General features: G+C 40.2%; 2 protein-coding genes across 3 annotated transcripts in view; one reads left to right on the forward strand and one right to left on the reverse strand.

Moving 5' to 3' along the window:
* The first annotated feature begins 984 nt into the window (after positions 1-984).
* Positions 985-10,203, forward strand: cacng1b (calcium channel, voltage-dependent, gamma subunit 1b). Its single transcript, XM_019110708.2, has 4 exons — positions 985-1,438; positions 7,043-7,117; positions 9,336-9,473; positions 9,795-10,203. Exons 1-4 carry the CDS (start codon positions 1,198-1,200, stop codon positions 10,025-10,027), a joined length of 687 nt encoding a protein of 228 aa, XP_018966253.1. The 5' UTR covers positions 985-1,197; the 3' UTR covers positions 10,028-10,203.
* A 1,890-nt stretch (positions 10,204-12,093) lies between these two features.
* LOC109096494 (probable helicase with zinc finger domain) overlaps positions 12,094-16,829 on the reverse strand; it is a 49,240-nt gene continuing 44,504 nt past the window's right edge. For both annotated transcript variants that reach the window (XM_042730470.1, XM_042730461.1), the window contains exons 28-31: positions 16,322-16,556; positions 14,890-15,400; positions 12,874-13,102; positions 12,094-12,638 (exon numbers count right to left, since the gene is read on the reverse strand). In XM_042730470.1, the coding sequence (XP_042586404.1) occupies positions 12,307-12,638; positions 12,874-13,102; positions 14,890-15,400; positions 16,322-16,556 (1,307 nt within the window). In that variant the 3' untranslated portion in view covers positions 12,094-12,306. The remainder of the gene's footprint in view (positions 12,639-12,873; positions 13,103-14,889; positions 15,401-16,321; positions 16,557-16,829) is intronic.

Consider the following 16,829-nt stretch of genomic DNA (forward strand, 5'->3'; position numbering starts at 1 on the left):
AGCAATAGTAACTGTGATGCTTGCCATTGGAAGTGCCACTAATAACTCTTTATATTACATAGGAAACTTAGACAACAGTAACATTTAAAAACAAATTTTTAAATAAAAGCTAACGATGAGAGACTGGAGTCTTAATCTCCTCCTGAAACTGAAATCCATTTTGAGACCCAGGTATAGATACAGCCTCTCACTCACTGACGGAGGAAAGTAGATCATCTACTAATAAAAGGAAATTTCCCTTGAGCCTCTTGGATCCAGCGAGCAACAGTAGCACAGGAAATCATTAAACTGCTTTGGAATAGCAAGGCACAAGGCACAAGGCAAATGAACACAACAGGCCATCAACGTCTAATCATGCAAGATGAAAATGACATTCAGTACATGTAAAACGTTAAATGTCTTCCCCAGTGACACATCACAATGCATTGCACAGTAAAAATTTGAGTCTGTCTTTACACTGCAAGCCTTGAATCTGCATGACATCTTGAATGTTCATAGATCAGTCAGCTGTGAGCTTGAGGCTAGTTTTCAGCGGCATTACGATGACAATAAAATCCCATTTTATTTTCAACTGAAATTCATAGCTATACAAAGACTTTGGATGGGTTGTTTTAGAACATTTTTAGAAATAAAGTTAGTTTAATGCTAGAAACAAAGATGATTTAATGGTACACCAAGCAACATCACAAGTTGACGTTGATGTAATGGTCAAATTATTTAAATACATCCTGAATAAAAAAAAAAAAAAAAAAAAAATCCATCTATCCGTTAAAATCTCAAAACTGTGTGTTCCGAAACTATACAGGGTTGCTGGAGCCTATTCCAGTGTTTCAGGCCGAAAGTATAGAAACACTTTCTCGCATTTCCTCTACGAGAGTTTCAGATTTTACAATATTAGTTAATAAACTTTCCCAGCCTACATCATGAAGGCAGGTCTAAAGGCACAGCCCACCATACCAAACGACTGTCTTACAGAGAGGGAGAGAGAGAGAGAGAAAACTAGGGCACTATTATCTGGCCTCTTTTTCCAAGCAGAAGCTGAGATTTGTGGACAGTGAGCTGGAGTGAAGAGATAGTGTTTTTGCCGTGTGACTTTTACATTTCCCTTAATGCCTGAGAAGTAAACTAAACCAAAGCATTAATTTAAGGGCAGAGACACTTCCAAACTACGGTGCAAACTTATTTTCGGAGGCCACCATGCTGGAGGACAAGAAGACCAAGGTGAAGATCACCTTCCTGGTTATCTTGGTGGGCATCTCATCCATGTTGGCGGCAGTGGTGACGGACCACTGGGCGGTGCTGAGTCCCAGGGTGGAGCGGCTCAACACCACCTGCGAAGCGGCCCATTTCGGACTCTGGAGGCTGTGTAAAAAGAGTATCTTCATTGTGGAGGAAGACCCCCAGGGCAAAGGCTGTGGCCCTATCAGCCTGCCAGGAGGTAAGGATGTTCAAGTCCAAGTTATTTCTCATAACCATCATTAGCACGTCCAACCATTTCATCCGATGCAGCCCAAAGGCATGGATCTGTCTTCTGTGTGAAGTGTTTGGAAGAGCACCTCATTCATCTTACGTTTTGTAAATGGAAATTGGGAAGCAGATGAAGCCAAGTCAGGCATACTATCATACTCTCACACAGTGCAAGAAAGTTCAAGGTGAAAAGTTTTGTTCTCTGGAGCACTGCGGTTTCTCCTTTCATCATTAATTGGCAATTTGAGTGGGAGTCTGTTTCTGGGAGTTTACGAGGGTCTATTTTATATGCGCTGTTTTCATTGGCCAGAGTGCTAATGAATTGAATGGGCGTTGATTTGCTATTTCTGTTGTCATTGGGTTGTTTAAGGCTGTAATAGATAGGTTAAGGTGATTTACAAGCAAATCAGTGGATATGGATTATAGGAAAGGCAGATGAGCTAAATCTACCTGTGGGAGACAGGAAATAACTCGACTGTTCTTTACGCTGCTCTAGGGACGGATCAGCCTCATTTCATTCCTGCACCTAAGCTCATGAGGTCAAACAGATTGAGGAGAAGAAGTAAACGCAATTCACTCATAATTCCTTCTGTTCCTGACAATTAACCATCAACTGCATTATGCAAACATACTTACTTAATGCTTGAGAATTTCAGATGGCAGGTTATAGATCAAATGTCACACAAAAGCCTCGTTCAGACTGTCAGCCCAAATCCGATTTTTGTGCAAATCCGATTATATTTAGATAGTCTGAACGGCAACGAACTACATGAAATCCGATTTTTGCAAATCCATTTCGAGCTACACTGATATGTGGTTTGGAATCCTATTCAAATCGCATTCCTGGAAATCCGTTTCAGTCTGGTCAGCTCTGATTTAGCCTAGTTTATTCACGTTTTCTTGCCATGTAAAACGTAAAAACGTCAAACGTTTTTGTAGAAAACATAATGAACATTTTAACAGAAACAAGCTTGTTTTGTTGCGAACTGCAAGTCAAGCGGTAAAAAGACAATATATGTCTAGAATACGCACCTTTTTGAGTTTTGAAACCAGTGGAGACGGCAGCACGGAATAAAGCCACACATTCCAGCTTCCTGCGTTTCTCCTGCTGCCTCATTCGACGAAATCCAAAATAATAATAATCCAGCGCGATGGCAAAACATGATATGTCATGTTATAAGACAACATCTGTATTGCAAACTGTATTGCTGTTATTGTCGTTTTTAGCATTGGCATAACAACGCAACGGCATTGCCACAGAAACCAATGCACATTCTGTAAAACGAAAGAGCGCTTATGGACACACAAATCGGAAATGAACAGTTGCAATACACTGTGTGGACAGTCAGTTATTCAAATCAGATTCCATCCGGAAATGCACAAAATCAGATTTGGCCTGACAGTCTGGACGAGGCTAAAACGATTATAGTATTGAGTAGATAAATGGAACAGAGGGCTCAGAAACCACACAAAAACAACTAGAGTAAAAAAGTAATTGGATCCAGGCTGTCACCTGTGTGATCCAGGGCACAGTAAGACCAGCTTTCTCTTTTCACATCTCAGGAAGAACTATGGGGATAAACAGAGCGATCTGTCCCTCCATGTGTTCCTGTGAATGACTGTGGAGGATCTCCTCCTTAAGCAAGGCCCCAGGATTTAACATCAACTATAGATGTTGAAGGCAAAATGACAACAACCTACAGTTGCAATTGGGTTAAACCCTAATTCTCCAACTCAGTTACTAATTTTAGACTAGTTGACAACTGGCTATGACAGTGCACTATATTTCATTATCCAGGATGAAGCTTCAGCCTCAGTTGCCATTGGACCATTTAGGCGAAATTTACACAAATGACAAGAGCTTTCCTAAAGCAGCAAGCTCCTATCTGATTGGCTTTATGCAATTTCTGGGAATCAAAATGTTCCAGAATAGTGCACCGGTTTTTGCCAGTCCACCAGGAAACAAGGCTGCTACAATCACGTGTATCCTTTTTTGTCCCGTAGTAGTACTAACCACATCCCTCCAAGTTACGACTACTACTACACTTTACACCCCCTACAATGAAGCAGCCAATTAGGGAATCCCTGATGTCGTTTTACATCTCTTCTTCTCGTTCACTTTCCTTGCTTTTTAAGCTTCAATATCACCACTTAGCGATCAGGTGTACATATTGTATTACATAGCTCACCAGATACCGTAAGTCATCCCGTTTCTAAAAAGTATTTTAATTAGAAAACTCGAGAGTAAATTTAAATTTTATGTAAGGGGTAGGGTTAGGTTAAGGTTTGGGGGTAGGTTTTTAGCTATGATTACCATAGGTCTGTATCAAACATTTCATTTATAAAACATAAGATAATTTACTTGAAAAGATTGTTTTAGTCAATAACATTCACGCTTGTTTTTTCTGCAGGAGGCATAACTTAATAGTAGTAGGCGTAACTTGGAGGGGCGTGGTTTGTAGTACTGCAGGACCCTTCTCGCTACAATGAGAACTTCTGAAGAGGAGGAGTCAAAGGTTTGAAGTCACTTATATAGTTGCTTTGATCTTTGAAATGTCAAGAGTTTTAGACTTAGTAGCAAGTACATGAGATATCCTTAAGTATACCTATGCATTGCACTATACTCTCAGGGAAATTTGAAATTTAGCCATCCATAAACTCCATGTAAAAACAGCGATGGGCCAAAAGTGAATGGTTCTTGACTGGAATAAACTGCAGTGTGTATTAGACTTTATGCCGATAATCAAAATTCAGATTAGCAATAACACAATTAGGACTAGCCATTATTCCCTCAGATCTAAGATATAATTTCAGAGGTCAGATTATTAGTCAAAGTCATCGAAATCTGTGCTTCGTCAAACATTTCCTGTTTGATAATGCACAGTACCAGTATTGCTTACCAATGTGCAGTATGAGTTTTCTCCAACCGAACCCCACAGCTCTCACTTTAGACCGTTAGGAGATAAGCAGTTCAATCAGGTGGAGGATTCCAGTCTTGGCAGAGATCTACTGATATTCCTGTCCCAGTGGGAGAATTTGTGCTGGCAAGGGTTAGAAAGCACCTAACCCTGAGGCTCCACGGACACCTTGCAGAGCACAGGCATTCAAAGCGACGTCCTATGAGACAACGTGTGGCCCAGTACACTCTAGTACTGCAAACACCACTGTCTGGGGAGTGGTTAGATTTGGATAGCCTCTTGAATTGCACAGAACAAGCTATAAGCCAAAACATTAGAATTTAAGCAGTTATATTCCTGCTTGCTCATTGATTCTTGGCTTCACTCCCAGACCTGCTTCTCACAGAGGGAAAAGAAGAGCTATGATTGTTGGCGAGACTCATCAGTTTCTTCGAGGGAATCTAAGATTTCACACTCACTCAACATTCGGGTCTGTTAAAGTGTCTCTCAATCCTCCCAGTGGAGTTCATTATGTTAAAATAGTAATTTTAAGTGACTTGAAACAACTTGAAAATGGAACTACTCAGTGGATTCTGATACAGTATTGTAGCATATAATTGTTTAAAGAAATAGTTCACACCAAAAATGAAACTTCTGTCATCATTTACTCACAGACCCCTGTTGTTCAATACCTGTATGACTTTCTTTCTTCTGTGCAAGATAAAAGAAGATATTGTGAACCATCATATGGATATGGAAATTGTCCATCATATGGACTACCAGTAGGGGCCGTTTGAACAACATGAGGGTAATGATGAGGCTAATGACAGAACTGTTATTTTTAGATGATCTATTCCTTTAGTACCTTTGTGTTGCAAGGGCTTTATCTCAGTTGATAGCCAAACTTCAGCAAAGGCACTGAGGCCCCGGAGGAAGCCACTTCTCTTGTGCGACCCAGATATAAGCACCCTTAGCGGGTCAGCTGTTTTAAATTTGTCCTGCTCCTCTCACATTGACCCAGAATCTAACGGTCACTCTGCAAGTGGACAAAAGAGGACACCTCTGTTTTCTTGAGCTACTGCTCCATATTTACCAAAATAAAATCAGCACAGCCACCTCATGCCGCTTGAAAACCTCACGCTAAAGGCAACTTGCCAAGCCCAGTGGTCTGTTTGCATGGGCCATAAAAGAGAGGGAGCTTTAATCAAGATGTAAAAAACTAATATGACTGCCACTGCAACCCAGCAATCGACCTCCTCCCTGAAATAAGTGCTTCCATTAACAAACCTGCGAGGTCAATGATACGCCCCAAATCGCTATTTTCGGCTCCTCATTTTGCGTGGTGGTGCCGCTGAACTGAAAAGACTCACGCTGTTCTTTTTGAGCTTTAGGTACAGTGAGTCGTGCTGAAAAACAGATCTGCCTACATGCAGAGCAAGGCACATGGCACAGGTCTAATATTCGATACGTGCCAGGAGAAAAAAATGACAGATTTGTCAAGAGTGGCCCTTTTATCTGGAACTGATTCGTGATCGCTCTGTCCTTGTATGTCTCTGTCAAACGGATGAAGGGTGCTGACAGGCCTACTGAAGCAAGACAGGTGAAGAGGACATGAAAAGACATCCAGTGGCTTGGAAAACATGGAGGCATGTCAATGAATCTTCACATAACACACTCAACAACTCTCTATTGCCGCAAAGGGCTCGAAACACAATTAAATCAAGTCTCACATCGTGGGATGAGGGTATTGAATCCTAACAAAGGGCTATTTATGCCCGGACAACTGAACACGACCCAACACGTGTATTAGCCCACACATGGCACCAAACATTACGGCCAAAGGCTCTCAGAGGCCAATCGTGAGATGAACTCATCCACAACAGCTTGCGCTAAGAGCCTGTGATGGGAATAGTCAAATAAGCTGAGTAAATCACGGTCTAAAGCAGCACAACGATGCATCCCAACCTCTCGCCACTGCCAGTCTGCCTTTACTAATAAAGCTAAGACCATCCTGTTGCTAGGTAACCTTTACATAGGCCTCCCCAACCCCCCACTTTAGCTGGAGATTCTTGGTCCAGCGTAACAAACAGCTCCTCTGTCAATCTTTCTCCCGGAACAGGGGACGCTGAGGTTGCTTTATGAGTTTAATCTAAAGAAGAGGTTCCTACGTATGAACTCTTATATACTGTGGCATTAAATTGCCCTGGGAGATATGAGACAGGGGACCTGTAACTTGATGAACACATGGGCGAGAAGCTCATTTCTGTTAATTAGGCCAAGGGGATGGGGGGTATTAGGCAATTGTGCAAAACAAATAGTTTTTTGTTAAGTAAGGGAGGACTAAATAACGGTAGGAAACAGAGCTTGTAACATTTCATCAGCTAATTTGCCTCCCTGTCCAAAAACACAAACATAAATGTGCACACTTACAGGATCCTGTCATGAATACCAGCAAGAAGGCTTGCGCAACGTAATCACATGCCCTCCGCACATAATTCAGAATTCATGATCCATTCGATGGACACACACGAATGCCTGGCTTGTTTTCGAGCACCCGGCTATGGTCTCAGGAGAAAATGTCAAGCGGGCTCATTGGTAGTTTGGCTGCATCGTAACGACAGGCTACGGCAGCACCTGCAACCCTCAGCTACAATCACTGTTTTCGTCTTGTTTTGCAGTCAAGAACTGCTCCTACTTCAAACACTTCACATCAGGGGAAGAGGCTGAAGTTTTTGAAGTAAAGACTCAGAAAGGTAAGGTTTTCCCCCTTTGAAATCACGGGAGGATAGTGCACCGGTTTACACTTAAAACCAAGCAGGGATGAGAAGAAGTGGATTAGGAAATCTAATTAAACTGGCTGTGTAACCCATCCTCAGTTCTGGGTAGATTACTTGCAAATTGTAGTTTGTTACTGACAAAAATTGTATTAGTAATCTAATCCATTACATTACACATTTTAGGTAATATAATAGAACTACTTTTTGATTACTTTTAGATTACTTTTGACCTAACTTGTTTAATTTAACTAAATCATTCGATAATCTTGTACCATTCTGATATAAAAATACAAAAAATATATATTTCATTAATTGTTATTAACAACACGAAGTGCATTAAACATTACATTATGTCATGGTTAAATTTACCAGATAAAAAAGAAGCATTGTTTTAGAAGAACAATTTAATGCTATTGTGTGAATAATATGTAATCAATAAAAAAAGTAACTAGTCTGATTACAAGTATTTACGCAATCCAGAATACATGTAATCAGTTACTACCCAGGACTGTCCATCCTGCATCGTTTACACAACACACACAAATGATTCTGTTTTCCCAAGCAATCTTACTTCACATTTTTGGCCGATAAATGATACATTTAAAACAAACAGTCTACTCTAGCAACACCCTAGAAACCTCAAGCAACATGCTAGCAATTTAGCAATGCATAACAACACACTTGCATTGTGACAATGAGTTTTGCATATGCAAGTACTGCTATAAAATATAATGATACAACATATTTGTTCATATTCTTGAAAGTTATTCTATATAAGCAGTGTTGGGGAAAGTTTTAAAAGTAATGCATTACAATATTGCGTTACTCCCTAAAGAAGTAACTAATTATGTAACTTTTAATGGAAAGTAATGCGTTACGTTACTTTTGCGTTACTTTTCACATTACTTTCGCGTTACTTTTTAAATATGAGCAGGGCTAGATTATTTTTAATATAAGAAGTTATATATAAAAACCCTTTCACACCAAAAAGTGTAATGAATAAACCTCAGGCTGAAGGAAAAGTAAATTCACGTCTGTACAGTAGAACGCAGGAGAAGAAGGTTCAACACTCTTCAGCAATAACCCCCCCCCCCAAAAAAAAAAACAATGAAGCCCAATTGTTAGTTTATCTAAAGTAATTTTTGCTTATTAGTATGGTTGAACTTGATCATCAAACATCAGCAGCAAAGACATTAGTTAATAAAATGGGATTAGATACATTTGTTTATATTCTGAGTTTTCATTTAACTGTTTTAAATCATTTTGAAGAACACTAAATCTGTTTTCTGTTTTTTTTTCTTTCTTTTTTTTTGTGAGTGGTATGAATTAATGCACATTCACATTTAGTCTAGAACTACATCATGTTCACACAGCGCTTCTGTACTTCCGATTTCTCCCAGTATGGGGACAGGAGACTTGTCAGTCAATAAATGACACTACTTTTTTGACAAAGTAACTCAGATATTTTACTCTAAACAAAAAAGTAAATCTTAAAATAAAAAAATACTATAAAAAATAAACCTTATAAAGATTTAAACGATACCCTTAATTCTTAACCACCAAGACTGTATATAAGTACCTTGCTCTTTTTAAGATTAGAGCTTTGTCGTTCTCAGTTATGATGTAATGTCCACCAATCACAGGCAGCGCAATCTGGCAACCAAATATGGCCATTGGCATTCAATTTTCTGCCTGCTTGAGCAGAGCGCATCTAAGCTATTTCATGCTCTAGCTCGGTCATTTTATCTGAGTTTGATAAAGTACTGAATGCAGCGAGACGTGAAGCACGCACTTCCTGAGCCACATCCTAAAATGTCAATACTCATTCACAATATTGATCAGTCTGTATTACTAATTAATGACACATTAAACGCAACATTAGTCTAGAGGTCAGACTGATTAGCTAGATCATCTGAATTAGCAGGGTAGATGAAGTCATCCTTGAATCATCTGGTTGTGAATGCAAGGTGCCTGCAAAGTTGTATGGTGAATGCAAGTTCTTTTGGTAAGCAGCAGTTGCATTAAAATCCCTGATATTGATAATAAGAAGGAATAAAATACTTGTACAGCAGGTTTACACCTATATGCATAGATGAAGACATGTTTTAAAAGAACAATTTAATAATATAAGATCTCATAAGACCTGGTCTAGCCTTGATCCATTCGCAGACTCACTGTGATTTCCTTCCGTTAGAGTACAACATCTCAGCTGCTGCCATAGCCATCTTCAGTTTGGCCTTCATGACCCTGGGCAGTCTCTGCCTCCTGGGGGCTTTTGGGAAGGGCAGAGACTACCTGCTGAGACCAGCTGGCATGTTCTTTGCTTTTGCAGGTAAGCACTGTGTTAAACTGTAGTTTGTAGTTTGAGTCTTTTATCTGGTACTGTTGTACAGTTATGGTACCATGCTTCTCTCATGTACACTGAATATTCATAGTTCAAACAATACCATGGAGCCTACAACCATGGTATATATATCCAAGAAACCATGCTATTAGCATTTATATTAGTTTTTGTTGTTTATACCTTTGTGTAAAAGAAGTACACTTTAGCATACTTTTATAAAGAGTATTTATGGAGTACTTATGTAATGTTTTACAAAAACCACCATCTTTATTCTCCATTTAACCTCTGTGACCTTCCTCACCCTCACAGGTCTGTGCATCGTCATCTCGGTGGAGATCATGAGGCAGTCGGTCAAACGCATGATTGACAGCGACGAGACCATATGGATCGAGTACTACTATTCGTGGTCCTTCGCTTGCGCCTGCGCCGCCTTCACCCTCCTCTTCCTCAGCGGAATCAGCCTCCTCATCATCTCCATGCCACACATGCCCAGAAACCCCTGGGAGACCTGCATGGACGCCGAACCAGAACCCATAGACTAGAGTAGCGTCAACCACAGAGTAAGAGCGCAACGCAGCTGACACAGGAGTCATACTAGCAGAGTGAATGATGATGCATTGCATTTATAGATGATGATAGTGATGCATTGATATTTTTAACTAAGCATTGACAGAGAGACGGATAGATCATGCAAAAAGTTTTTTTTTTTTTTTAATTTTATAGAAGAAGAAAGTAGGTCAAACAGGTTTGATGGTGAGTGAATAATAACAGAATTGACATTTTTTGGGTAAACTATCCCATTAAAGTCTATATGAAATAGCCTATCGAACATGAATTTTGTATGTTTTATGGTATATGAAAATATTTTTAAGTGCATTCATGCTTATATGCAATAGATGGCAGCTTAGAATGTATATTTAGGGACATGTTTATAGTACATAATGTTTATAATCTGTTATTTCTGAAACTGGATAATGGATGACCATGAAAGTATAAGCAACGATGGATTATTTGTTTCAGCAAATACAGATTGCACTTTAAAGTGAGTTGAATCTAATAACATTAGTAGTACCGGTTTATACTTCCCAGGTAATTTAAGATGTTATATTCTTTACGCACGTCACGCTGGGACCTTCTGCTTTTGAGCGAGTGGCTCTCAAAGACAGACTGTTAAAACTCCACAAACATTTTGTGTGCTGATGTAACTGGGGCAGGACATATTGAAGGTCTTGTCCTTTTTATATTTATTTTATAGCCAATAGCCTTTAGTTTAAGAACACCACCAAACCATGAGTTACTGCTTCCTGTTGCTGGCTTGAGGCGTAATTTAGAGGGAAGCACATTCTCGTTCTCATCTGACTGTACTTTAGGCCCATTTTCCAGGAAGAAAAGGATTTCAAATGTGTGTATGAAATGAGTATACTCCTATAGAAAGAGTTCAAACTAATAGACATGGACTGAAATCCACAAAACATTCAGAAACATGCATATTCAATGAGCTTATTCTGTTATTCACACGTCTTTGTTATTCTGCATTGTACTCCACTATATCGGACTTGTATAAACACAGTGAACCAGGGTTTAAAATGTGCACTGCCACCTTCCAAATGGACATTTAAGATGTCGAATGGTTATAGATTACATGTGTTTTGAACATAGTCCAAGGGCTTTTGGATCAGTGGCCAAATAATGAACAAAATTGTGATTTAAGAATAATGTGAATGCTTATTTTCTGTGTATTTGCTAATTTACTAATGCTAATGTAGTTCCACAGTACAAACATATCAGTTTGCTTTATTGCTAATAGCTTCATTAAACGACCAGTTTTTGTTTTTGGTTGCTTCTTGCCTTTTGCCTGCACTAACAACCATTTCCTGAGCATAAGTAAACACATTATAGCTCTCATAATGGTTCATTTTTATATCCTGATCAGGTGAGCACAAACAAAACCTCTTTGTTGCTTATTAAAACGGAGCATTTTGATATCCAATAACAAGCAGAATCTTTCCGCTCATTTGTCAGCTTAGCATTTTTCCATGTATTTGCAAACATAATAAAAAAAATCCAAAATGTTCTGATGTCCCATTTCATTGATAATAAAAAGGTTTGATATTTGCCCTTGTGATATTTTTTACATGCGACATGCAGATGTGGTAGTAGAATAAAGCACACAACTCTCATCTCATGTATTCATTTATTCATATGTACAGGTTTGAGAAAAGTCTGTCTACATCTATACAACTTTTTATAATATTTTTTTTTGTTTGTTTTATCAGAGTCAGTTCACCACTCAGCAGCAAGCACAAGAAAACACACCAAGAAACTTAACATCATAAAAAAATGCCAGCTGGGATAAATCACTTCAACAAGTTTTACTCCTGGGAGCGGATGCAAAGAGAGCGGACATAATTACAGGAAAGACGGGCAGCTGAGTGGTCAACCAATTCATGGCGTTTTTAAAAATCTTTTTTCCATAAATCTTTTTTTTTATTGTTTTTTTTAATGTTTTTTTTTTCCCCCCCAAATGATTTGGTGTTTCATGATTTATATATATATATATATATTCAGTCCATTATATTCAGATTCACAGGCTTTTCATTCTGATTCATTTATATATATGCTGATTCGGTTTGTAAAATCACAGATGACAAACTGTAAAAGAACCAACTAGTACTAAAGCAAGTAAAAAATAATAAAACGCAAAATGTCTAACTATCCCACAAAATCAAAAGACATTTTTTTTTCTTTTAGATTGTTATTCTATTTTTTTTTCAACAGTTTTCTTTTTTAACAGGTGTATACAGTTCATATATATATTGACTTATTTAAAATATGTGTAATAGCCATTGCTACTGTTTGAACTGCCTATGCTAAGTTCCTGTAACAGAGAGATTGGGTCACTGTTCTTCTTGACCTGCTCGGGCAGCGGCCGGGGCTTTGGAGGGGCTCGGAGGGCGCTGGCGTAGGACATGGTCGGGGGCTTGGGGTTGCCGGGCCCCTGGGGGCCCCCTGGGCTGGTGTTGCCCCCTCCCGGGTCGGGCGGGGTCTGCTTGCTGGGCATGAGGGGTGGGAACTGTCCGTGGTGCTGGAGAGACGCGGCGCTGGCAGGGTGAGGCGACTGCTGCTCATCTGCGACGCTCATCGCCTTTGAAACTGAGGAACAATTAGCACACGTCATTATTACTTCTACACAACAGGATTAAGTGTCAGTTATAATATTCATCATCATAGGTCTAATGTACATGGGTTAATAGGATCACAGGCAACACTAATGTTCATTATTAAACAGTTTTTAAACAAGTTTTACTCCATATAGAGATTTTTTAAAATGAGTAAAGTTAGAAAAGATATAAACTATCCTATGCATGCAAAGGTCAGTGAAACGCACCTAAAACCTCCCTGTGAGGGACGAGGTGGCTCGCTCCGTTACATGGAATGTTGTGGAGAGGAGCGGGGCTCGGGCCGGGCCCGCTGCTGCCCAGCCATAGGTCTGCTGAGGGGTGTCTGTAGGAGGGTGTGGGGTGGTCCTGAGGATCCAGGCTGTCCGGATACGGCTGGGGGGAGCTGGGGGAGATCCTCCTCTGGTACAGAGGCCTCCCGGGGCCCCGTGGTTCATACTGAGACAGAGAAAATGAGTGTGGGAATAGGGAGAAACTAATGCAATCAAAGAGATACTCATTTCAATGCATGTGTGTCCAACCCTCTGATTGAAACATCAAAAACAGTGGGAGTTTGATTCAGACATTTATTATTTACTGTCCTTTTTCAGCCTATTTTTATATGCCAAATCACAAAATAAGAGAACCAAGAATACAGAAGTGTAACTATTTCCTTTTTAAAGCAATATTTTTCTTTAATGTCTTATGCTGTCATTACCACACGTGTCCTGTACAGTGTATAAATGTACAGAAAACGTTCAAAGTACAAAGTAAATACACTTATATTTGAAGCCTCGATGGCAAGTGCTTGGGCTTTTAAAATACCAGTGTTAATAATGTTTAAAATGAGCAAATCACATATAACGCTTATAAGATACATGACCATCACAGAGTTACAATCAGCTCCTCCAGGGAAGTTTGTCATGATTTCAGTGTCTTGAAACTATTTATATGGAGCAAACTCCTACAGGAACTACCTTGGCTAGTACATAACCAGAAGTTTATCCACCTACATTGATTCAACACAAAAATGAGCTTTAAAAACGTTCTGCTCCGCGTGCTCTATAGACTTCCATTGAATATACAGTATTGTAAACATCTGCTCTCGCAAATTGAGATACAATAAACAGTTATTCTCTGTGGTAATAAGAGTGCTGCAATGACGACGTATTTTTTTAGGCCAACCCTGAATTTCGCATCAGACTGGTTCCCTCAACAAAAAAAACCCTATAGAATTTTCCCATTGGCTTTTGGATTATTGCAGAAAATAAGCTCTGTGACCAGCAAAAGTTTACAATTCAAAACAACAACATTTTGTTCATGAAAATAATTTTCACAATGAACAAGTTTTGAGTCTAAATACGCCAGAAGTAAAAGCGAAAGTTAGCGTCACCACAAACTTCAGCTTCACCACCATTAAGTATAGAAGCCCGTTACCGCCACTAAATAAAAATTATATATTAAACATTTAAGCTAAACGTTTTCAAATTTACGGTGTACACTACAGTCTCCATGCTCACAGCATCCCAAACACAAATAATTTTTATATTTATTTATTTTTATTTATAATTTCATTGTCTGACTATCTGGGATTTCGGTATGGAGTTAAAGGTTAGGATTATAATTTTTTTGGTAGTATTATATCACATTGTGAGTGTATATTAGCACCTTTTGTTGTTTTCTCGTGGTCTCTGATAGAGCGTTTGGACACGGAAGAGGTGACACCTGACGTGAGACTTAACAAGCCAACTGAGTAGATGAGTTTCCGCGTGATGAAGTTTAATGTCTGAACAAACCTCTGTAGTCCCATTTAGCTATTTGTTAGTAACCGTTTTTTTTTGTTCAAGACAAGAAAAAACTCAAGAAGGCTTTTACTGATCCATTTTATATTGTAGAATAAACCATGAAAATATCTTAAGCTTATTTTGACCACAAAACTTTAACCCAAAACCCATTTTAAAAAACCCATTGAGTTCAGATACCAAAGTGCTAAATTAACAAATTTCTAAATTTTATTATTAATTAATGGATTACTCCTTTACAACAAACTCAATCACCCCTTTGACAGCAGTTACAGCGACAAGTGACAGTAATTTGTTGATTTTCATTGAGAATTGCTCATTTGTTGCAACATTAGCATCAGAGACTGTTAATGGGAGTTCAACTTTATGCAATTATGCAGTGACTACCAATGGGAGTGCAGACAGCGAAACCATGAAGACAATTTAACAGACTAAAGCCCTCACCTCTTCTACGCTGTGCAGGGAGCTCTGTGGGGCCTGGAGCTGCTGTTTCTGCTGCTGGTGCTGCAGCTGTGTGAGGGGGCCCTGCTCTTGCCTGTGCGCCATGGCCTGCAGGCCAAAAGGCATGCCGTGGCCCAGCACGTGGCTCTGGGGTAGGCCAGGGTGGGGCCAGTGGGCCTCCTGGAGGAGGTATTTGACCGGAATAGGCCCCGCTGCGTGCTCGGGCGGCAGGGAGTAGGAGGCCTGATGGAAGGCTTGGTGCTGCTGGAAGGGCTGGCCACCCATGTGCAGCTCTCGGCTGGTGTCGGGGAAGGAAGGTGGACCTGGAACTGTGAAGGGATTGGGGCCGGAGGTGTGGTTTGAACTGGAGGAAGAGGGAGATGGCAGGTCTCCGGGGCTTCGGGGCTGGACTTGACGGTACTGAAGGAGGCGAGACTGAGGAGGGGGCATGTCGGCCGGCTCCCGCTGCTCATACTGGTCTTGAGGGAGCATTTCACGCAACAGACCGGGATATCTGGAGAGAGAGAGAGAGAGAGAGAGAGAGAGAGAGAGAGAGAGAGAGAGAGAGAGAGAGAGAGAGAGATTCAGCCAGAGAAACAGGAAGACTCAGGATATGGTGGGAATGGAATTCTAGATCACTACATACTGCACTGTATATAGTGTATACTGCCTAATATATTTTCATAAACAGTACAGAAAAATGGTGAAACAGTATGAAACAAAGTTAATAACAGTAATAAACAGCAGTATGTTACATTGTGTCTCTACTCATCAAGTTTGAAAATCACACAAAACTTACTTTCCTCAAGTTAGCATTAACTCACTAAACTGTTGCATACCGCTGAAAAATAACAGTTTTGTGAGTGAACGCAAAGTTTCTTGGGAGAACGCAAAAGTTTGAGCGAAAACAGTTTTGCGAATGAATGCAAATGTTTTGCGAGTGAACGCAAGGTTTCTTGGGAGAACTTTTGCATTCATTCACAAAACTGTTGTTTTCGCTCACAAGCCTTTTCCGTTCAAGAAACTTCTGCGTTTGCTTGCAAACTGTCACATTCGCTTTCACTACTTTTGCATTCTCCAGAGAAACTTTTGCATTAATTAGAAAAACTGTTGTTTTCGTTCAAAAAACTACCCGAAAAACAAAAGTTTTGCTTTTGCATGAGAAACCTTTGCATTCCCTCGCAAAACTGTCACATTCTCCTAAGAAACCTTGTTTTGCAAGCGAACGCAAAGTTTCTTGGGTAAACTCAAATCGTTTGCGGTAGATTTTTCCTCTCCTCACATATTCTGTTGAATCATATCTTTTTAGAGGCTGCATCCAGTTATCATCATGGAAATGCATACATTTACATTATGAGATTTACAGACTACTGAATTCTAGCATCGTCAGTCTTGAAAAATAATATAAAGTCAGCAGGAAAAAGAGTCTTCAAACCTGGGCATGGCAGGTCTGGGCTCCTCCTCTGCTGCAGGGCCCAGGCCCCAGCTGGCTCTGAGGAGCTGCTGAGGGAGTCGCAGACCCGGCTGCCCGAGATGAGCCAACTGCTGAGCCAGGGGGAAGGGGGCCACACCGGCCTGCAGGAAGGGAGACTGTTCACCCCACTGACCCACACGAGCCGCCAACTGCTGCTGCTGGCCCAGAGCATCCAGCCCTGAGGAAGCCTGGCCATCTGTGAAAACACAACAGAGAAAGCCCTGTGACAAGCTGGAAAAACACAAAAGGTCTGTTCATCAAACCCCAGCAGGACTACTTCAGCAGACGAATGCATTCAAGTTCTCCTGAAGGAGGCTGACCAGGTATTCTGATGACCTTAATGGTTAAGACACCACGATTAAAAACACCCCCCAAATATTTAAGGTAAAACTTTCTTTTACAGTGCCCTCGCTACATGTACTCACTATACTAATAACAGTAAATTATGCATTATTACAAGCAACTAACC

The sequence above is a fragment of the Cyprinus carpio genome, chromosome A3, assembly GCF_018340385.1.
Source record: "Cyprinus carpio isolate SPL01 chromosome A3, ASM1834038v1, whole genome shotgun sequence".
NCBI lineage: Eukaryota > Metazoa > Chordata > Actinopteri > Cypriniformes > Cyprinidae > Cyprinus > Cyprinus carpio.